The sequence below is a fragment of the Tursiops truncatus genome, chromosome 20, assembly GCF_011762595.2.
Source record: "Tursiops truncatus isolate mTurTru1 chromosome 20, mTurTru1.mat.Y, whole genome shotgun sequence".
Lineage (NCBI taxonomy): Eukaryota > Metazoa > Chordata > Mammalia > Artiodactyla > Delphinidae > Tursiops > Tursiops truncatus.
The window spans coordinates 13,600,454-13,623,518 of NC_047053.1; the positions used below are offsets into that span (position 1 = coordinate 13,600,454).

Genomic DNA, 23,065 nt, shown 5'->3' on the forward strand with positions numbered 1-23,065 from the left:
AGGTTGTGTGTGGCCTCGTTGGGGCCCATATTCTTACCCACTGAGCTAAGTGGCCCAGGCGGCTCAGGAAAAGGAGGAGGTGGCGCAAGGGCAGCCCGGGCGGCTCACCTGCTGGGTGGTGGCCAAGCAGTACTCTGCAGTGCTCAGGATGCTGCAGATGAGGCAGAGCTCCTCCAGGGTGAACTTGGCCACTTCTGAGCCCTCCTTTTCCTTGAGGAGGCTGCTGATGGTCAACCCACCGCCGCTGCTTGTGGTTCTGAGGAAAAGGCATAGGGACCAGTCAGGCCAGGACTCCTCATTTGCTTCCTGACCCGGAAACTGCACGTTGTAAGACAAAGAAACAGGGGAAGGAGAGGCTGGACGTGGCCCAAACAAATCCACACACAATGAGGCCCTTTCCGAGTGACCTGACCTTGACTGTCATTTGTTTAAATTCTCTGACCATCAGAAATAGGAAGAGACGATCCCAACAGTGAGCCAGCCATCAGTCATGTTAACTACAATGACTCTGCTCTGCTGAGCGGCCTCTCTGCTTAGCGTGGCATTTCCTGATCTGCACAGCTCATTCAGAGTCATGTGTGGTGCAAAAGCTGGCTCCCCAACTGTTTCTCTCAGTTAAGAAAATTCTGCATGGGAGCTTGTCTTCGTGCTTGTGGAGGGGTTCGGAAGTGAATGTTAAGACATGGTTCCTGGCCAAAGGCCTGACTGCCTCAAGAAACAAAAAAGCACGTCAACTCTTCCTACTGATCTAATCATGTGATCACAAAAAATAAAAAAGCAGTTTTTAAAATAACTTCCTGCAGTTATAAATAAAATTTCAACTGTGAGAGTCTATTTTTTAAGAAGACAGAAATCAATGACATTTACCTTAAAAATAAGAGAAATTTTTCCTTTAAAACACACACACACACACACACACACACACACACACACACACACACCCCTAAACTTCCCAGTCTTAGGTAATCAAAGATTTGAAAACATCTTAATTTCTAGTACTTGTAAGGGTATGAGGACACTGGCTGTCTCTTCCACTATGGGTTAAGAGCTTTAAATTGTACAACTTTTTTGGAGGTATTTTTCAGGAGCTTAAAAAAACGTTCAGACTCTTTGACCCAGTAGTTCTACTTCTGTTCAAGGATGCTCTTCCGAATGTTATTTAAAATACCAAAATACTGAACCCAACATAAATGGTCAATTAAGAGAATGATCAATAAGAAATCTCAGAAGTTAGCTGAGGGCCTTCGGTATGTGGGAACATCATAGCATCATTAAAAGTGTCTTGATGGGGCTTCCCTGGTGGCGCAGTGGTTAAGAACCTGTCTGCCAATGCAGGATACACAGGTTCGAGCCCTGATCCGGGAAGACCCCACATGCCGCGGAGCAACTAAGCCCGTGCGCCACAACTACTGAGCCTGTGCTCTAGAGCCGGTAAGCCACAACTACTGAAGCCCATGCGCCTAGAGCCCGTGCTTCGCAACAAGGGAAGCCACCGCAATGAGAAGCCCGCGCACCACGATGAAGAGCAGCCCCCGCTTGCCGCAACTAGAGAAAAGCCCGCACACAGCAACAAAGACCCAATGCAGCCATACATACATACATACATAAAAAAAAAAATCTGGAAAAAAAAAGTGTCTTGAATATTTTTACTGTGCTGACTGTTCTCTGCTCTTCTCTTCCCTTTTCACCGCTTGGGAGACTGACCTCTGCAGACTTTTCACCCAGGCTCCCCAGCCCCCTGGGCTCCTGTTGGTTTCAGCCATCAGCAGAGGCTGTAGGAAGTCAGAGAGGTTGAGGAGAGAGAAGTCAGAGTAACAACTAGCCTTCCTGCTCCCTCTGCTTCAGTGTGGTCCTGGCAGTGACCGTGGCCCCTATGACTACAGTTTCTGTTAGGCAGCCCTTTGTCCACAGCCCTAGCTGTCACGTGAGTTTTAAAGTAGTAACAATTACCCACTAGAGTTTGGATGCTTCAGAATCCTCCCTTGGTTCCTTTCACCTGCCCCCATTTCTGTGAACAGTGGCTTTAGTAATAATATCCCAGCTGAGTACCATTTGTTTCCTGCTGTGACACTGACTAATACACATGGCAAAATGCTCACATCATGACAAAGCAGGGTATAAAACTATAAGCACTATAGTCCAGTCCTGTTAAACGAATAAACAGAAGCATTCAGTCACACACATTACACATATAAAGAAAGAACAGAAAAATGTATACTGAAAAGTTAAACCTGTTTTCACTGGGTGGTGATTTTTACCTTCATCTTTGTGCTTTTCTGTGTTTTACAAACTATAACAAACTTGCAGTATTTTGAAAATCAGGATAAAAGTTATCAAAAATTTAAAAATAATGTTTATCATATTCAAAGAAATTCTCATGTGTAAAACATGTCTGTTACTTCAAATCTCTTGTAGAGCAAAGGGATTTTATTTTTCTTTCCTCCCAATTATGTAAAACTCCTATATATGACACATTTTAGTGCCAATGACAGAAACTAAATTCCAAACTGTTGAATTTAGCTCTGGGAGTGATTTATAATTACTGGATTCTGAAGCATTGCTTCAGATCATATTCTATTACAATAGAAATTGCTATATAACCAAAATATCTCTAAAACTCTAGTCGAACAATCCATTTATTTCAAGTAATAAGCTATATAACAATATTTTAATGCCCCAGAATAACAGAGTGAAGTCGCTATAATTAGGAGCTATGCTATGCAACCACCTTTCCCCAAATCCTACCACATCTTTAAACATTAGACTCAACCCAGGAGAGCAAGATACACACACCATAAGAGAGACTCTGGCCTGAATGAAACTGCCCTTGCTGTTCAAAAGTCATTGCTACCACCACCCCACTTCTTTTGCCAAGTACCTATCACTGAATCCATGTAAACTAAGCACGTCTATAATGGGACTGACTCCCCTGAGTCCACCGTGGCAGGATCCGACCTATGCTAGTGGCCAGCGTGGCAGTACTGACTTCCTCTGGCGGTCCTGACCAGCTGTGGAATCCCATTTGAGAGGAAACAGTCTCAGACCCTTGGGAACTCCATAAGGGTGTTTTCCTCCCTGATACTCTTGGCAGTTTAGCGAACAGCTTCAGGGCGGATTTCCTTAAAGATTTCCATACTTAGGTATATTCAGAATCTCACTTCTCCAGTCAGACCAGGAAGAACAGGACTCACTTGGGCAGGTTGCCAGAGAGGATTTTCCAGGCGTACTCTCGGAGGTACTTCTGGAAAATAGTGGTCAGGGCGATCATCGGCTCCCCGGTACTGAGCTGCGAGCACTGCACCATGCACTTCTTGTAGTAGACAAAGAGGTCGGCGCAGCTGGGGAGCACGGCACCCCCCTCATCCATGTTGGGCTTAGGTGGCCCCTGGGCTTTGAAATCGGCCACGAACCGATCTATCAGCTCCCCAAGGTTTCTGGGAGGAAGAAAACATGAAACGTTATTTTACTTCAAGAAAGAGAAAACAAACGTGCTTGACTGCCGCGAGGCGATCACTCCTCATGCTTTTTACATTTAAAATTGGACCCGTTTCAGTAAGTCGGACAGAGAAAGACAAATATTAGATGATATCACTTATATGTGGGATCTAGAAAACAATACAAATGAATCTATTTACAAAAGAGAAAGACTCGCAAAAATAGAAAACAAATGTATGGTTACCAAAGGGGTAAAAGGGGGGGGATAAATTAGGAGTATGGGATTAACAGATACACACTACCATATATGAAACAGATAAGCAACAAGGATTTACTGTGTAACATGGGGAACAATGTTCAATATCTTATAATAACCTATAATGGAAAATAATCTGAAAAAAATAACTGAATCGCTTTGCTATATACCGGGAATAATACAATACTGTAAATCAACTGTACCTCAATAAAAAGTAATTAACTTAAAACATTTTTAGAACCTGGATCCATTTTTATCAATATCATCATTAACTACCACCACCACTCCTACAACAACAGCAGTGATAAAATTTGGCATTTGTGCTGTTTTATACTTTTCAAGGCACTTCATGATCGCATTTGACCCCAAACCCCTGGGAGAAAGATAAGGTGTTATTGGACCCTCTAAGAGATGAAAAAAATAAGGCCCAGAAAGTTTGTCACACGATTTAGTGGCAGAGCTGAGCCTAGAATCTACCGCTTAAGTGTGTGCACAGGTCCTACTACCTTATCAGTACCAGCTCCCCTTTCCACAAATGAAAACCCTAAATAATGACAGTGTTCATTTTCTGAACACTTATGGTATACCAGGCACCATGTCAGCTCTTTGTAAGAGTCTTTATACGTGAACTTCACTTAATCTTCACAATAACCTTATGACGTAGGGACTAAAACTATCCTCCTTTTCAAAAAGCGAGGTGCAGAAAATTAAAGGACCTTGTCCAAAGTCATACGGCCAGAGAGTGGAGGAGCCAGGATTAAAACCCAAGCAGCCTGGCTCTAAACCTCATGCTTTTACCCACTCTACCCTACTACCTCCTCAAACACAAAAACGTTATGATGTCAGCAAATATTTAGATATCATTAACCTAAAGGTACCCAGCACACAGACAACTAAACAAAGAGAAACTGGAAAGAAACAGTCTAATGCTTTCTTTCTCCTTTAATGCAGTTTCTTCTGAACAACTTCCAAAAGCAAAGGTGTAAGAAATCTTGGGAGGAGAGAAAATACTGAGCCGCTCCAGGCTTGCCCCAGGTCACGGTGATGAGGATGGTTGCAACTTTCTCCCATTTCCCATTCAAACATCACTGAATTTGCCTCAGTCACACTGAGTCATCACTGTTCACATCCAGCAGGGCTATATTAATTGGTCCCTGCACAGTTGTGCTCTATGAAAAATGGGGGAGAGGTGGGTGTTCCCACCCCTCTTAACATTTTGCATCTTTTTAGTTGCTGTCTAAGGCTACAGGAAACCAGCTGTGTTTTTTGTTTTGTTTTTTTGTATTTATATAACAGTCAAGAAGAAAAAGACAAGAACCACATGCAGTATTAATGAGTAGGAACAGGAGAAAATTGACATTTTACTCAAGAGCTTTTCTTATTGAAAGTTTATTACATCCAGATATAGCCACTGTGCCCTCAAAGAACTTAAGGCCTAGGACAGTCCATTGTGATGGTGGTGATGGTTAGCAAGCAGAGAAGGAGCGAGTTAGTTGACCTTGGAAAGCTCCAGCGTGTCCACCCTCCTTCCTCACACCCTCTTCTTGTCTCACCTTTCCATTTAATTTCCCACGTCTCCTCCACAGCGACCCCATGCTCCAGCCAGGCTCCCCTCAGCTGCCGCTCTGCTCCATCTCTATCCCTGACTCTGTGCATCTGCCTGGATGCGTCCCCTGGTGACTCTCCCGTCACCACCTGTCCACTCACCCTCCCAGCTCAGCTCAGGAGGCACCTAGATAACTCCTACTCACACCCACCCTCTATCTCAATTGCAACTTCTGTCATCTGTAACACACTGACGACTATTTTTTTTTTTAACACTTCATTATACAGTGTGAGGGTGTCAACTATTCAGGAAACATGCTGACCTTCTCCCATCCTGGGCCCGTGGTAGGCCATGCTCATCAGGAATGGCTGTGTCTTTCTCACTGATCTCCAGGGTAATTTCAGAAGCCTTCCTGAGACAGCACTGTAGCCAGTCACTTCTTAAGAGCTGAAGTTGGCAGAGAAGGTGAAAGCTGCTTGCTTTATAGTGGTAGAATCTTCTTCTCTGTGTCACGTATGTTATCGTGAGATTCTTGAGAGCAGGGATAATGTCTACGCTACTTCTGCTCCCCCGAGGCCCAGCCCTCAAGCTTCCGTGTGCAGCTAAGCTCCCAGTTACGTTGGTGCCCAACACGTACTCGGCGGATCAACCTCCACGTTTTGTTCCTAAGGGATGGGAGTGGAAGGGTCGGGGCTGGTGCACTGGAGGAGAGCATAGAACAGCAGGGGAGGGTTCCTCTCGAGTCTTCCTATGAGAGACTCTAACCTCCGAATCCACAGTGCCAACCAAAACAGGGGCGAGAGCTCCAAGGCATTTTTGCCTGAACCACTCCTCTAATGCCGCTGGAAGCTGAAGCCAGGATACTTCCTCATCTACCTGCTATTTCGGAGCCAAGCTGATGAGTAAGACTGTAAATTAATTGTGATCATAGAATAGAGACAAAATTTCCTCTTTAAAAAAAACCAAACACTAAAGATCTTCCATATTTTGCAGAATGTCTCTTGGGTTACTGTTGACATTGTTCTCTGGTGTGAACGAGAAATAGACCAGAGTGACCCACCCCTCCCCACTTCCATCTTGCGCTCTTCATCAGCCTGCTTCTATGCCACACGAGACACTAGACAACGAGTAATCAAATACCTTCACAGAAGAGAAGAGGACAAGTCACCCGGATGGGAACGGGTAAAGTTCGAGAGTTTGCAAAGGGGATGCAATCCAATCAAATATGGATGGAGCACTTCGTATGCACAAGGCGCTGCGGGCAGCAAGTGTAAGATATAAATGAGTCCAACAACAAAAAAAGCAAAGGTTACCATTTCTTCCAGGCACCAAACACTACCCTGAGTTTTGGCAGGATCTTATAGGAAGGACTACTGGAGAAAGGAACACGGGGCGTGCTGACCTGTTGAATGGAATCACAGGGATGCGCCTTTTATACCCTAAAGCAATTACAATCAAGTAAAAGGTTAAAAAGGGTCAAGTCCTGATTACAGTGCTGCGGGGGGTAAAGACACAGCATCTGTCCATTAGAGGCTGTGACCTATTGGGGGAGATAGGACCTTCATGATTATGATCTTTAGATCTCAAGATGGCAACAAAATGCTAGTTTTGCAGTACGGACAATATGACCAATTTGTTTTAGACAAAGGAAATAACAGAGGAAACTGGAGAGAAAATTCCACAGCAGATTCAGGCAAGAGAATAAAGGCCTGGAGTCAGAAGTAAGTACAGAACACGGTGTGAGGGGGAGAGGACGGGAAGAAGGAGAGGAGTTGGCTGAGGCAGAAGACACAGACTGAGAAAAGTCTGACCTGCAGTTAGGTTCATACACACCTCTGAATTCCCACAGCAGACTGTTCATACCTTTAACCCTCCATGCTGTGTTCCAAAAACTTTTTTTGGTCTCTCTCTCACACTAGGCTATATGCCTATAAACTAGGCACTGCACTGGCTACATTATAAATACAATCTCACTTAATCCTCACAACAGCCCTGAGCGGAAGGCATTAGTATCCCTGTTTTATAAATGAAGAAACTGAGGCTGAGAAAAATAAGATAACTTGCCCTAGGCCACAGAATTTATCAGAGCTGGAATTCGAACTGGGGCCTGTCTGACTCCAAAGCCAAGCTCTAACCACTATCCGATGCTTTGATTTCAAAACTCTAAAGCGCTACACAGATACATGGCATTACGATTATTGGTGTGATTCACTTTCTCTGCAGCTTAAGGAAACACGTCATGGATGCAGATGGTGTCTTTTATCCTCTTCCCTGTAGCTTGAGCTTTTAACCCAAGAACCGTATAAGTATTTTGGGGGCGCCATGTGAAATACTGCTGGGAGTTCCACTGATACAGAAAACGACCTAGGAATAAAGACTACTGCAGAGCGGTGGCAGCAGAGGGGAAGATTCAAACACGGTGAGAAGGAAAACCACACTGCACACCAAGCTTAGGTATGGATGACCAAGGCCATTTCTTCTGGTGGGTCTGCAGCTGACATTCACAGAAACAGTATTCTAACTGGAAAGTACAGGAGTGATGGCTCTGGGGGAGGAAGAGGGTCGTCAGAAAAAGTGGGCAAGGAGGTGAGTACGGGCAAAGCGGCTTAAGACCCCCAGGAAGTTACAGAACTTGTTCATCCAAGGATGCGCCGACTAATATGCACCCCTACCCCGTGGTTGGGGCAGAGGAACTGGCTCTGGTGTGGCCAGCAGGGAGCCAAGCTCTGGCTTGAGCACAGCTGGGAGATGGGTTCCACACAGGTAAATAGAGCAGGTGAATACATGGAGGATCCTGGGAACCAAGCTTCTCACTGCTGTAGAAGGTGGTTACAGACATGGGACGGGGACACTCCAGTAAACCCTGAGGTTAGGTTAGAATTGGAGGTACTGGCATAGACTCACAGGTTTTAATATATAAATAGGTATAAAAGTAGATAGATAGGTAGATATACACATACATACATTGCTTGGGTCTCTCAGCTCAGAGGACCCAGAAGCCGACACCCCAGCAGCAATGAACACATATAACGCGCAGACTTAGTTTCTAAATGTCATTTCCCACCAAAGGAACGAGGGATCCTGGAAAAATGGATGACTCCAGGGCTGGGTTAGGAAAGTACAAGACGAGCCTGGTATATTTTGTTGGGCCAGAAAGAAAGTACTCAAAACACGCTAGGGGCATGCAAAAGAATGGAAAACTAGCTGGGAGGGGCCGAAACCAGGACAATTTGGGCATTAAAACAAATAATGATGGATCCTGGAAGAGAAAAAGGACATTCGTGGAAAAACTGGTAACATCCAAATAGACCTGGAGTTTAGTGAATAGTACTGTACCAACGTTTACTAGCTGATTTTGATAATAACTGTGCTACAGTTATGTAAGATGTGAACACTAAGGGAGCTTGGGAGAGGGAATATGGGAAATCTGCACTATTTTTGAAGTTTTTCTGTAGGTCTAAATTTATTCGAGCATAAAGTTAAAAAAAAAAGATAGTAGTGACTATAACCCATTGAATAAAATAGGAATCCAAATTCCTATAGCCACAAATAGGAATCTGTCCATGCTGCTACAAATAAATGGGGAAAAGAGAAGGCTGTTTCTTAAAACAGAATAAATGTAGAAGAAATGATGGAATTAGAAAAATAATTATTTGGCAACTATCTTAGTAATAAGTGATTCAGGCAAGTGTCATTAACAGATGGTAAAATAAGTAAGTGAAAGATGAGAAAAAGGCTATTTATATGGTTTCAAGGTTAATCAACACTTATTAATTACTTATTAATTAATAGAGAAACCTGGCCAATACCATCTAAACCAAGTAGTAAAACTGACCAGCACAAGTTGTGGGACACATTGATACCGTGCGTCTCCTGACAAGAGTTACTGAGAAGAACATGGTGCCACTTCTGTATGAATCATAAATCATGAGCCAGCAACAGTCAGAACCAGACTGAGGAACATTCCACAAAGTAACTGGCCTACACGTGTCAAAAATTTCCAAGTTGTGGGACTTCCCCGATGGCGCAGTGGTTAAGAGTCCACCTGCCAATGCAGGGCACACGGGTTCGAGCCCTGGTCCGGGAAGATCCCATATGCCGTGGAGCAACTAAGCCTGTGCGCCACAACTACTGAGCCTGCGTGCCCAGAGCCCGTGCTCCACCAAGGAGAAGCCCGCGCACGGCAATGAAGAGTAGCCCCCGCTCGCTGCGACTAGAGAAAGCCTGCGCGCAGCAACGAAGACCCAACGCAGCCAAAAATAAAATAAAATAATTAATTTTTAAAAATTTCCAAGTCATGAAAGATAAAGAAAGAACAGATTATTCTTCTGGATTGAACCAAAGAGACATGACAAATAAATGTAACCTGTGATCCCAGAATGGATCTGAGATCTATAAAAAACAGGACTGGGGCAAATGGGGAAAGGGAATAGGGTCTATGGATTTAATGGGAGTGCTGCATCAATGTTACCTTCCTGATTTTGATGGTTTGTACTACGGTTACATAGATGTGTCCTTATTTACAGGATACACACACTGAAATATTAAGGAGTAATGGGGCATCTTGCCTGAAATTTGAGAATTTGAATCTCTCAGGAAAAACAACATGTATGTGCATATATCCGTGAGTATGTGTGTGTCTGTCAGTGTGTGTGTCAGAGGCGGGAGAGACAGCTGTTAATAGAGGAACCTGGGTGAAGGATACACAGGAGGTCTATGTACGATTCTTGGAACTCTTCTGAAAGTTTGAAATTAATTCAAAACAAACAACAAGCAACATTAGTTTATAGAGAGACTCTAGGCTTCACCCAGCTAGAAGAGGTGGCGGGCTCTATTTCAACGAAAGCTATGACAGGGAACTCAGGAGAATGGGCAGAAATGGAGTCCCTAATAATTTCTTGGACTGAGAATGTCACTGAATGGAGTGAAGAAAGTGCCTATGGAGAGAAATCTCTCCTGCAAGTCAGCCAAAGAAAATGCCTACATCCCCAAGAGTAGAAGAGACACTACTAACTTCCTCCTTGGACATAGACAAAAACTGAGAAAACTGCTCAAAGCACAGGAGGACAGCTCAGCCCAGCCAGCTAAGAGGTGGCCGAGGGACATCCCCACTCCTCCTCCCTGGGCACCGGCGCCGCAGTCCTCCTACCAAGGCTGGGCTTTGGGCTGGGGCAGGTGCCGCCAGGACTCTCCCCGGGCAGGTGGGAGGCTGGGGAGACGGAAGAGTGGACCCCATGCCAAGCCCACAGAGAGCTGGCAGCACCAAGCAGGCCACCCAACCACAGTCCAGAACAAGATCACCGGAAGGGCAGGGCAGGCACAGTTCCCGAGTGCTGTTTACTTGTGCCGAGTGACAACGTGTCATGTCATTTACTCCTCACCGCTAATCCTGGGAGGGGGGCATTATTCACTTGACCGTAGAGAGCACAAAATAAACTCGGAGAGGTTAGGGCCATGCTCAAGGCCCCAGGCTGGGGAGTGCGGAGCGCGGACTCAAGTCCAGGTCTGTCTGGCACCCAGGCCTATGCTCTTTCCACTACCCTGGGTTGGGTCTCAGTCATCGGGGAACTTGCGAATGGTCTCAGATTTTCCTCCCTTGCAGATTTTTGAGTCAGAACTACAACAAGAGGAGTACTTTGTCCCAAATCAGTCCCCACCTGAGCTCCTTCCCCGGTCTTAGGATTCTCTGACTTAAGGGAGGACGAGCTTCGTAGAACCCCTTGAAGTTGTGCTCAAGATAGCGTGTGGGTTTATGTGGATGTTTTTTTGGCAAGAGGACCTGTGGTTTTCATCGGGTTCTCAGAGGGATCTGTGACTCAAAAGAGGTTAATAACCTGCTGCTTTAGGCATTATTTGTCTGATGCGCTCCTGTAACAGATGAGGAAAAGGATTTCTTGAACTCTATTTTCTACTTCAAGCTTTTGCTGTTTATTCTGGAGCGACAACAGCACAGCCTACGCAGTTCTCCTACGAGAAGCTTCCGCTACTGCACCAGTGCTGTGGAAACATCCCAGCGAGGCCAGACGGCAGGATGAGGGGCCAGCACTGCATTTTTCATACAGAAATGGAGAGTCCCTAAGGAAGGGAGGGCTGGCTCTTTGCCCAAAGTCTCACGAACAATGAGTGTGCTTTATACGAATCAAGGCCATGCGAAAAGAGTAGATCCCAGAATTACACCAGATAATTCAGAAAACTGACTCTTTAGACCAGATAAGTTTTGAGAAAGTACGTGGTTATCTCAGATGTGCACTTTAAACCCTGGACCCAATAGCTTTTAAGCCTTTTAAGAAATAAGAATTTGGATTGATAAGAGAAGAGAGGGCTTTGTCCCAAAATAGTCATACGGGTGGGCTGCTCCAAGACCTGTTCATCTAACAGGCAAAGAGCTGCTCCTTTTCCGGCCCCGTAAGGGTGTCTTATTAATATCCTGAGAGAAAACTTTGTGAATGCAGAAGAGAGGGTGTTTTCAAAGGACTAAACGGCAATAGTAACTACTGCCCTTCTGCACGCCTGCAGACACAAGCCCAATAGATAGAGAGCAGGAGGAAAACTGGGGCTTTACGAGACAAAAAATGTCAAGGCAACTTTTTCTGTGTGAGGTGGCGGGCGGTGAGGAGGTTGTTTTTGTTAACTAGAAGCGCTTTTACAGAGGTAATTTTCTGGGGTTTTCATATGAAGCATTTTGTAATCAGGGAAGAAAAGAATAGAAGCAATCTACTGATACAAAATCAAATAGTTGAATAACAATAATGTTCCATTTAAGACACAAATAGCCATTTGAAATGTTCTCTTAAGCTGACGGTTTACCCTTGAAACATACTTGGAAGCAAGAATGTTCTAAACTGAAAGAAGCATTAAAAAAAAAAAAAAAGGACTGGACTTCAGCACCTAAATGCTTTCCCCGAGAACTCCCCTCAAGAACTTTCTCACAGCTGCTGTCCTCCCTGTGTGACCCACTGTCTGGTCCTCCCAAGCGTGTGTTCTTTAGGCTACGGGCCTTTCCTCAGAGCCTGGACCAGCCTGTCTCTGGTCAGTTCGGCCTGTTCCAGAAACTGGGCCTTTCCAAAATGTGCCTTCCGGCAATGGAAGGGCCTTCCACAGTTGCTCTGGCTGTGGACAGAGATTCAGGGATGAAGAGGGATCTCTGTCTTTTGCATGAACAGTGGATACTGGAACATGACCATACTCTCTGGCTGTGAGGGAACCTGGCTGCAGTGGGCTGCTTTGTAAACATTTTCTGGAGCCCCTCTGTAAAAAGCACATACGTTAAATGGATGACAATTCATCAAAGAAAATATAACACATCAGCCCAAACAGGAAAAAACAAACAAATCAACAAGTGGGGGAGAAGAGGAAGCTCTTCCTTATAGTAGAACCCTAATGAGTAAATATAGAAGAAATGACAGAAACAGACCATCGTTTGGCAAACACTACAGTAATCATTGTTTCAGGCAGGAATCATCAAGGGATGTGAAAAATGAGCGGGCGAAGTATGATGAGACATGGGATATTTACATAGTCCCCAAGTATCCCCCCCCCCCACCCCCGCTGCAAGATACTTATGAATTACAGAGCAAAAAATAGTGGCTTCACAGGGAGAAAGCTGGCAGACATCACTTTAGCAAGTGGTCAAGGTCAACCTCAGCAATAACAGGACAAATCCAGGTGAGATGCCTCCTGACATCATGCACTGGGCTCTGAGAAGGACACGATGTCACCCCTGTGGTATTCTTGCCCAAAATGCATAACCTTGATTTATCAAGAGGAAACATCACAAACAGAAATTGAGGGCTTTGGACAAAATAGCTGGTCAAACACTCTTTAAAAGTGTCAAGGTCATGAAAGACAAAGAAAAGACTGGGGAATTATTCCAGCTTAACGGAGCCTAAAGAGACCTGACAACTAAATGCATGATTGAATCTTGGACCAGAGAAAGGACATTCGTGGGAGAAGGGTACCTTCCTGTTTTGATAACTGCGGTTATGTAAACTGTTAACATTTCTCTGGGCGAAGGGTATATGAGAGCTTTTTAAAACCTTTTGGTAAGTCTAAATGATTTCACAGTGAAAAGTTAAAACAAATTATACTTGAAAACATATACATTAGAGATGAGGCTTTCTTTCTCCACTTCCCAGCGCCTGACACTGTAAAGCCTCACGAGCTGACATACAGAGTGGGATACGGGCTCAGCGCCCACCTGGGAAGTAGGTGCTGGGACCTGCTTGGAACCTTGTTAGAGTCAAACCCAGGCTTCTGAGATTTATGGACACAATACATGATAACACTCAAAAGGCCGAAAAACATCCTTAACAGGTTTCCAGGGAGGGTAACGGGTGCCCCAAGTCCCTCCTTCAACCTCTAGAAGGAGCTGTGCCCTTGCGAGGCCCCAGCCCTGACCCAAGGAGCGAGATATGCAGAAGGCAGCAAAATGTTCATCACTCACTTGTCCTGGGACTCAATATACACGTAGAGATGAGGCTCAAAACACTTGGAAACAATGCCGTGAAATGGATTGTCTGGGGCTTTAGGCTTCTTGGGCTGTAAAGGAAAAAAAAAAGAAAAGAAGAAAAGAAAAAAGAAACCCTATACTTGAGCCATCTTTGCAAACTTTCAAGCAGTTTCAAAGAAAACATCCCTTCAAAGTTCACTCCCAGCTTACAGACAAGAAGCACTCAGCGTAACTAGACTGAGACTATGTTCTGTATTATGAGTCATGCCAGTTTGTGAACAATAAGCCAGCTTTGTTGGCATCATTTACGTGCTCTGTGCGGTGAAAGATTTATTGCTACTTTGATAACACATGCGTTTTCAATTTGGAAGCTCTTCATCATCTGACTGATGTTTTCAAAATGTAAATTCTAGCTAATAACAGCACCGCAGAGCTGTGCCGTGCTTTGGAACATATAAAGTGCTTTCACGCCATCCAGTTGTAAAAGCCTCCATTTACTGCTTGTTATTATGAGCCAAGCACTTTGGTACGAAATATCTCATCTATTCCTCAAAACAATCCCCAATATAGGAATTATTACTACTATTTTACACCTAAAGAAAGGGAGGCTCAGAGGGTGTTAGCAGCCTGCCTCAAGGCACATGGTGAAGTTTCCTGTCTCCTAAACCAGAATTCTTTCTAGTAGATCATTGCTGTCTTGCGGTGCTTCCTAAGACTGTTGAATTTCACCAACAAATATAAGAAAAAAAGAAAAGTAGGGGGTCAACACAGGGTTGCTAACTTTTTATTCTGTTACTTTCTACTCTAACCACAAGTTCCTAAAAGAACTTTTATACCCAAACATTTTATAAGAGAAAATAGTCGCATAAAGGCCGTCCTTCCCAAGAAAAGACAGTTAGTTGGTGACCTTATACCAGATAGAAAGACAAAGAGAAAGACACGCAGGCTGGCTGTTTTGTCTTTATTTTTTGCCTTGCACCAGCTAAAACCTGGATCAGTACTGGTCCCCAGCTGAAACTGGGAAACCACTGATAAAAAGGTCATCCGGGCAGGCAAGCATTTAAAAACTATTATTTGCTACTTAAATTCCCTTTCAAAACATCTAAAAAATAAACAAGGATCTTCCTACATATTTCTTTTTGTTCCTAAAAAAAAAGCCAATTCTATCTATTTCTGTTTGTTGGTATCTGAAAATAGACAGAGGTCCTTGAGCCTTTGCTGGGCTTGATACAAGAGTACTATCTGGACATAAATTGGCACGCACAGCACACCTGTTGAATTGAATGGCTCATATCTTTTAATAAAAAGAGGAAAAGCTAAGCCCCCTAATGACAGACAGAAATGATTACCTTCTTCTAGTAATTAAAAACAAATAAAATGTTGTAATGGTTAAAAGCATCTGTAAAAACTGGTAATGATCACCAAAAATTAAATGTCAACTGCAGATATATCCCATTTAATTTCATGTTTAACTCTCTTCCCTTTTCACCTTCTAAGAGTTCCATGTCTTTAATTTTTTTTTTTGCAGGATTTGAAGAAACTCTGGTTCTTCCTAAGAATAACTACAGTCTGGGCTATTTTCTCTTATCATCCAGAAGCCACTGCCAAAGTCAGGCCTTAGGCTGAGACTGTAAGAGGCTCTCAAGTTCAGGTTCATTGAGTTTAAACTGACTGGATTCAAAGTCCCACTTCATTTCACAGATGCCTTAGGAGTTTTTCCACATTTCCATTAGTTTAAAATGAGGGATCCATGATGCAGTATGATGGTTGTGAAGGTAAGGTCCTTATCTATTTGTTCTACATTTTCCAAGTCAGTTACCTTTTTAAAAAAATTATTCTATTCTTTTCAATAAGATGATCAGATAAATGAATAGACAAATGTGATTTAATCTGAATAACTTCTGTAGGATTAGATATGCTGATTTTAGAACTGGAAAATATGGCCACTATAGCCATATATCTTTTCATTAATTAAAATAGAATCTTCATAAACATTATAATTATTCCCTTTATTTATATTTTCTTCCCTTGACAAAAATATTCACATATCTGTAGGATAGCTTCTGGAAATTACAAATGGGAGTTTATATAATATAGAATGTTGTCATGTTTTAAATCAACATGTGTATTTTGTATTTGGCTTTATTTACCTACTAATTTATGTGTACTTTTCCAACTACTGACAATGTTTCAATTTATCACTCTTGAATCACATTATAAAATTTATATAAGTCTGTAAATGAGATAATAGTATTGTACTAATGTTAAGTTTTCTGATTTTGATCTGTAGTAATTTAAGTGAAAAATCTTTTTTAAGTGAATATATTTCCTAAAAAGGAAATACATACTGAAATACTCAGAGGCAAAGGGTGTGATACCTATAAACTTACTTGTTCTGAAAGAGAGAGAGGGAGGGAGGGAGAGAAAGAGAGAGAGAGAGAGGGAGGGGGGAGGAAATGGAAAAGTAAATGTAGCAAAATGGTAACAACTGGTGAACCCAAGTGAAAGATAGTTGAGAGTTCCTTGTAATATTCTTAAAACTCTCCCTAAGTTTGACATTATTAAAAAAGAAAAAAAGTTTAAAATAACAATAAAAAACGTGGCAGATAATCCCAGGTACAGTAGTGGAGCATTTTGAGAAACGGCATATCACCAACACTCCGGATGACCTGGAGGACCACACCGTGGGGAAACACAGACATCCACGCCCGAGTGAAAACAGGGTTAGAGCCAACGTCCTGGTTTTGATAATGCACTATAGTTATGTTAGCCATCAGCACTGGGGGAAGCTGAGAAGTGGGTACCCAGGACCTCTCTGTGCAACTTCTTATGAGTCTATAATTATTTCAAAATAAAAAAAATTTTTTTAAGTGGTTCAGCAGAGTTAGACTCTGAATGTGAAGAAGTCTTAGGAATATCTTAACCTATTTATTTTGCTTATATTTTCCTTTTTATGTATGTACAAAAGTACATGATAAAAATGTATGGATAAGTCTGAAGAGCTCATTTAGTATAAAACATAGATTCTAATGGTTAAGGAAAATGACCACATGATATTCCAACAAACTCATCTTGATCAGTCTCCCAGAGGTCCCGTGCTTGATGAGTCCCCACAGAACCCTCTGGATGTGGCTCAGAGAGCCGCACAACCAGACAGTGCAGGTGGCCCGACCCCCGTCCCCACAGGGGAGTCCGCTCCGCCCAGCCTCTGCCCGCTAACGGCACTCCTGGCAGTGAGGAGGGCCCTGTCGCCATGGCTCTCTGTCCTCTTACAGTGTTTTCAACGTGAGTTGGAAGCAAGAGGGGAACAATGGGAGGGATTGCCTGAAGTTTCCTGTTTTCTTTTTTTCCACAGGGCTGCCTCCTGCCTCTGGCTGCCTCATAGCTGTGCTCATATTTAGATGAAATGGGCTGGAATTTCGGCTCATACTGGTGTCTCCCTTTGTACCGTCCAGCTCCCCAAAGGGTTGCTTCTCAGCTTAAAGAATATACTAAGTCATTTAGCAGTAGCACTCAGGCTGGATTTGGGAGTGTGTGAATTCTGTCCAAAAGCTGCAGATGTTTAAGCTATTTCCTCCTGGAGTTTGATGGAATAATAAAAGGTTACTGTTGTCACAGTAAGGAGGTCTGCAGCTGGTCCCATTTCCTTTTATTACTATCCAGTGTAAACAGATTAAATCTAACTGCTCGGATCACCAGAAGGGTACATTTTAAAACCAGAAACTCCTTATTTCTTCTCTCTTCCTTTTATACTCTGAGTACCCTCAGTCCCTCTTCAGATGCCAGTTTTTAATCATCAGGAACACGTTGGCAGCTGATTGTTCAAGCTAAATAGCTCTTTTCAAGTTCACGCTCCCTTCTCCAGAGCCTAACTGCAGTGGTGAGCAGGGAGCGACCCTCACCTCGAGGGCCACCCGTCTGCTAACTGCAGTGATGCAGTGGGTTGGGTAACCCAGGACAACTACTGGGGCCTCCCGCCACCTCTGGCCGAGCTTGCCGCTAGTGCACTGTGGGCTTGCCCCGAGCGCCCCACCTGGCTCCTCATCTTCCTGTGCGCCCAGCTCCAGAAGCCAGCGAGTGGCTGGGAAAAGGGGGGCCCTGAGCTCCCACATCATCAACCACAAGTGGGACAGGTGCTGGGGAGGTGGTGGGAGGTCGGGATGGCAGCTGAGGAGTCATTAGTCACTGACGTGTAAGTTTTATTACTAACAAGTAATAGCCCGTGAAGCTGTGGGTGGATCATTTAGTCCAGGGGTTTTCAGTACTTTCTTCTTGAACACACCTAGAACCCCTGATCCAAAAGCAATTTTACCTGGAAGTCCATGAAAAAAGTGACTCAAAACAGAACTGCTGTATTTGGAGGGACCTGGGGCCCTGGTCTCATCCCAACTTCCCACAGTGACATCTGACAGGGCAAGGAATACAGCTGGAAAACCACTGGCTCTCTACACGTGGAGAAACGAGGAAGTCTAGAGAGAGTAAAAACCCACCTAAGGTCATGCGGGCAGCTAGTGGCAAACCAGAGGCTGGCATCTTCCCCGTCACGTGACTCTGCTTTACCCTGTGTACCTGTGTTCTGTGTCCTTAGAATGAGCAGGTCTTTGTCTTTAAGACAGTAACCTCAAGCTTAAAAGACGAGTAAAAAGTTCCACAAGAAAGAAAAATCATATGTTACCTGGAAAAACTGATTTTGTAGCTAATGGGGGCTATCATAATCCAGTTTAATAATATGCAGAGATGACTAGCGGAAGGGATGACTTTTCACGGCAGCATCTGAGTGTTCAGCTACACAATTCTGGACATGACAATGGCAGCCACTTGTACTGGGGAGACATGAGGGCCCTGAAAACGTCCCAGCTACACACGACCAGCTCAGAGGGTGCAGGTGCCAGGCGCAGGTGGAGGATACATGGGAAGGATGAGCTCCACACCCAGAGTCTTCTTTCCCACCCCAGTCCCTCCTCCCAAAATGTGAGAGACGCATTTCTTTAGTTAGAAGAAATCTTTTGTTTTCTCCCAGCCTAGCTGATATGATGGCTTTAAATCAATTACGTCTAATCCCATAGATCTCTGGGATACGGCCTCGAGGTATCCCTTCAGTTTTATCCATTCACTTTTATTCACGGGATGCATTTCTATGTCCTCCACTTTTCAGGGAGACATCACCGATGTAATAGAAGGAACGCCAGAAAAGGAATTCTAGTCTCTGACTTCTAGACCTAGCTTCTGGTCTCAGCTCCTCCACTTTCAAACTGCGTAACCCTGGGCTAGTCACTTAACCTGCAGCTCCCATATAAAATCCTACAGAAGGAAGGAAAGGCAGGCATTGTGAGGATGAAAGGGAATAAAGCGTGGAAAGGAATTCTAAACCATAAAGCACCATGAAAATGTGAGGCATCCATGTTATTATAATTATTTAATCGATGGATCAGACACATTTGATGACGTCACTTCAGAACTGCTCCTGGAAACTCTGCTCTCTCGGCTCCTGCCAGGATTGTACACCTACCCTCCCCATGCTAGGAATGCAGGGTTAACTGCAAAGTGCGTGGCTACGGGTTTCCCAGAGCTGCTCTTCCCAGTAGGCCTCCCTTTCGGTGATGTCTGGAGCAAAAACAATACCATAAAATAATCCTCTAGCAGCCAAGTGTAGAAAATTAAAAAGAAGGATCACTAATCCAGACAGGAAAAGTCCTGATTTATTGCTCTAAGCTCTCTCACCATAAAATGGCAGTGAAACGAAAACACCATTCTGTGGGATGAAGGGAGAGGAAATTTAGAGTTGGACAGAAAAAGCTGAAGGAAATGAAAGTGCTGGTGCGCTCGGAAAAGTAACTCTCCAAATATGCCGTTGGTCACCATGGTGTTTCCAGGCCTCTCCACCGGCTTCCAGACTAAGGTGCTCGGCTTGTGCTGAGCAGAGACCTCTCCTGGCTGACGGTGCTGCTAACTTCACCCGGGATCTTTCAGTCACCCATGTCATCACCAGACCAGATCAGGGGACAGTGGAAAGCTAAGCTGACAAGCTTGGGAGATGATGAAGGAGGCAGGGCAGAGTTCTGCTGCCCCACCACGTGGGCTAATTAATTAAGCTTGGCCGTGTTGCTAAGGCCGGTGTGCCATTCGGGAGCCAAGGGGTGGGGCAGGAAGGGCTGCTCTTTCACTCCGGTTTCTAAACGCACTTTCAGATCAAGGCCTTCTATAAAGACCACCAAGGTTGTAATCTCTGAATGTGGTCAACAGCCAAGGGATCATATTTAGAGCAAGCAGACCCATTTTCAGAAACAAACATTAGGTAGGTCGCACAGGGAAATGCAAACCAGACTTACTTGCTCTACGTCTCCTTTTTCCATCGCCAGTTCCTCCATCTCTGGTGCTGGTTCATCTTCTAGGAAGGGATTGGTGGATGCGAGTGGAGACTCGAGTTTTTTCTGTTGATTAGATGTGAGAAACAGATAGGTATTTTCTGAGCGTGGTCAGTAGCTTTCCCCACTGATCTGCTTTTTCCAAGTCTCTCCAACAGCTACATCATGAAATCTGATCTAATGAGCAAAAACTGAGACAACCTGGACCACATTCTCACCTCCAGGCCTTCACACTGCTTCTTCCTCTTCCTGAAACCTTACTGCCCACCCAACCCCAATCCCAAGCTGCCTAAGATTCTCCATCATCCTTCAGTCTTCAAGTCAGAAGTCCCCTCTTTTGGGAAGCCTTTCTCACCTGTCAAGTCTGGGTTATAGGTCCCAGTCACACGCTCCCATCACCCCGGTATGTCCCCTACCCAGGTATTTACTAAAATACCACAACCGCTCATTTATTTGTCTTCTCCCCACTAGCTTCTGTGACAGCAGGAATCACATGTCTTGTTTCTATCTCTGGTGTCTGGCACGTCACAGGTCTTCATAAATATGAATGAGTCAAAATGCCAGATGGGTTTGAATTCAAGAACAAACTGTAGGACTTCCCTGGTGGCGCAATGGTTAAGAATCCGCCTGCCAATGCAGGGGACACGGGTTCGAGCCCTGGTCCGGGAAGATCCCATATGCCGTGGAGCAAATAAGCCCGTGTGCCACAACTACTGAGCCTGTGCTCTAGAGCCCGTGAGCCACAACTACCGAAGCCCTCGTGCCTAGAGCCCATGCTCCGCAACAAGAGAAGCCACCGCAATGAGAAGCCTGCGCACCGCAACGAAGAGTAGCCCCCGCTCGCCGCAACTAGAGAAAGCCCGTGCGCAGCAATGAAGACCCAACACAGACAAAAAAAAAAAAGAAAAAATTTTTAAAAAGAAACTATAGAGCTAATCTTTTGTGTTCTAGATTATAGAGAGAAGTCCCTTCCCAAATAAGTCTCATTACAACAACCACAATAAAATCTTGAGAGAAGTTACTCCCCAGCTCCTGAATGCGACCATTCTTTCAAAAGATGTCATCAAGTGGGACCTTGGGCTAGCGGGAAAGCTAGAGGCAGGAGATGTGGGTTTTTAGCTCCAACGCTGCTGCGCTGGCCAAACCGCCTAGCTTCTCTGAGCCCCGGCGGCCCGATCTGCTGAATGAGGAGGATAGAGTTACAGGACTACTTGAGTGATTAAATGTGATAAAGCATGTGAAACCCTAGGAGAAGCACGTGATACATATTACCGATGATGAGTCCAATGTGACAACAGAATCCAGGCAGATCTTTGGAATTTTTTACAAATTCTACCTCAGGATGTTATTTATGCCAGGGAGCTGGGAGTTCTAGCAGAAAGGGAACTAAGTGGACAAGCAGGATAAAAGGGATTGGCTGGTGCTGGGGCAGAGGGGAAGGGGAAAGGAATGACTCTCTGGAGACAAGAAGCTGGGTGGAGAGGAGCTTCTAAAAGTACTTATGACATTTGAGCATATATCAGTGGAGCAGCTTGAACTAATCCCTACGCCAAGAGGGAAGGCAGATGGACCACAGTGTGTGAATGACTTTGTCAAGTGCCAGGACATCAGCTGAAGATATTACCAAAAAAGAAAGAAAGGAAGAAGAAGAAAAAAAAAAAAAAAGAACCAAACAAACAACCCAGAAAAATAAAACTTAAACACAAAAACAAAAACCACACCTGTGTCTGGTTTCGGCTTTAAGACAATTCCACTTACATTCATGTCAACTACTTAATTCTTGGCCCAAACACTTGGACGCTATTATGTAGCTAGCCAGAGCCTTGGGGCATGAAGAAAGCCCTGTGATTAATGTATTAGCTCTAGGTAATCAGCAGTAGGACAATGATTTTTGTGGTATCCTCTGGAGAAACAATATGGTCTAAGAACCCAGCAAACATTTCAAATGTATACACTCCGAACTTTGGCTTCTTTGCCTGATATGGAAAAAAAATCCTTATAAATGTAAAGCAATTTACATTCATTTTCAAAATTAGGATATTTTTAGAAATGTTTCTTTGAAAGCCATATTTCTAAGTTTTAGTTGTCACTGTGGGGGTTGCTGGTATTTTAGGGTGAGGGTGAGAAAGGGAATCTAAGCTTCAACAACAAGTTAAATTAGTTAGTAGCACTGGATTCCTGATCCCACTGGCTCAACAGTGGGTTTGGGGATCATACTGAGGAGCTGAATCTCTATGATTCTGAGTCTTTCAGTCCTTTGGATGTGTAAAGAGCAAGCCAGCAACTGAAGTGAAAAGCTTTGTTCAAAATCATTCAGCCACAGAAACAGGATATGAATTTTTGAACCAAACGTTCCTCATCTATTGCTAGGTCTACCAGGGTTGATAATAACGTCTCACAATTATAGACAGGTGGGCCTCATTTTAAAAACAATGTGTTGCTGGAAATATGACAAAAAGGGGACATTGGTGAAGTGGACTGAGGGTGTTCCTGGGCTCCATGCTCACCGGTGGGGTATCCAATGGGTGGACATAAGTACTAAGAAGGAAACATAAAAGGCAACACTGAAAAAGCAGAGCAACATTTCAGGCAGTATAATGTGGGCTACTTGTTGGTGTCACCGGGTCAGGAGATTCCCAAAAGGAAAGGTGTCTTTCCTATTCCCGCAGTCTCTCTCTAGTCACATACTGATGAGATTACCAGGGAGTCAGGGGCACTCAGGAACTTCTTGTTCATTTCAGGCACACACATTCCAACCGGGGACCAAGCTGATACCAGAAAAGGGATTCACTCCTCCATTCACCCATTCGACAAAGGGATGTGCTGGGCACGACGAGGAAAGCAGGGAGCAAGGTGGACCACCCTCTGCCCTCAGGGAGCTTACAGTCAGGTGGGAGAGACAGACTCTAACCAAATAATCACACAAGCATATGTGATTATTTGCAGGAAAAGCAAAGGTGACGAAAGGATGCAACAGAGGGTCACAGAAAACTTCCCTGAGGAAACGACGTTTG

At 44.2% G+C, this 23,065-nt stretch overlaps 1 protein-coding gene across 3 annotated transcripts in view; it reads right to left on the reverse strand.

Moving 5' to 3' along the window:
* The window catches only part of VPS53 (VPS53 subunit of GARP complex), a 126,005-nt gene that overhangs the window by 39,513 nt on the left and 63,427 nt on the right, over positions 1-23,065 (reverse strand). For all 3 annotated transcript variants that reach the window (XR_004523908.2, XR_004523910.2, XM_033847718.2), the window contains exons 12-15: positions 20,016-20,117; positions 13,681-13,775; positions 3,192-3,434; positions 109-256 (exon numbers count right to left, since the gene is read on the reverse strand). Coding sequence is in view for 1 of the 3 variants with exons in the window: in XM_033847718.2 (XP_033703609.1) it covers positions 109-256; positions 3,192-3,434; positions 13,681-13,775; positions 20,016-20,117 (588 nt within the window). In the remaining 2 variants the exon portion in view is untranslated. The remainder of the gene's footprint in view (positions 1-108; positions 257-3,191; positions 3,435-13,680; positions 13,776-20,015; positions 20,118-23,065) is intronic.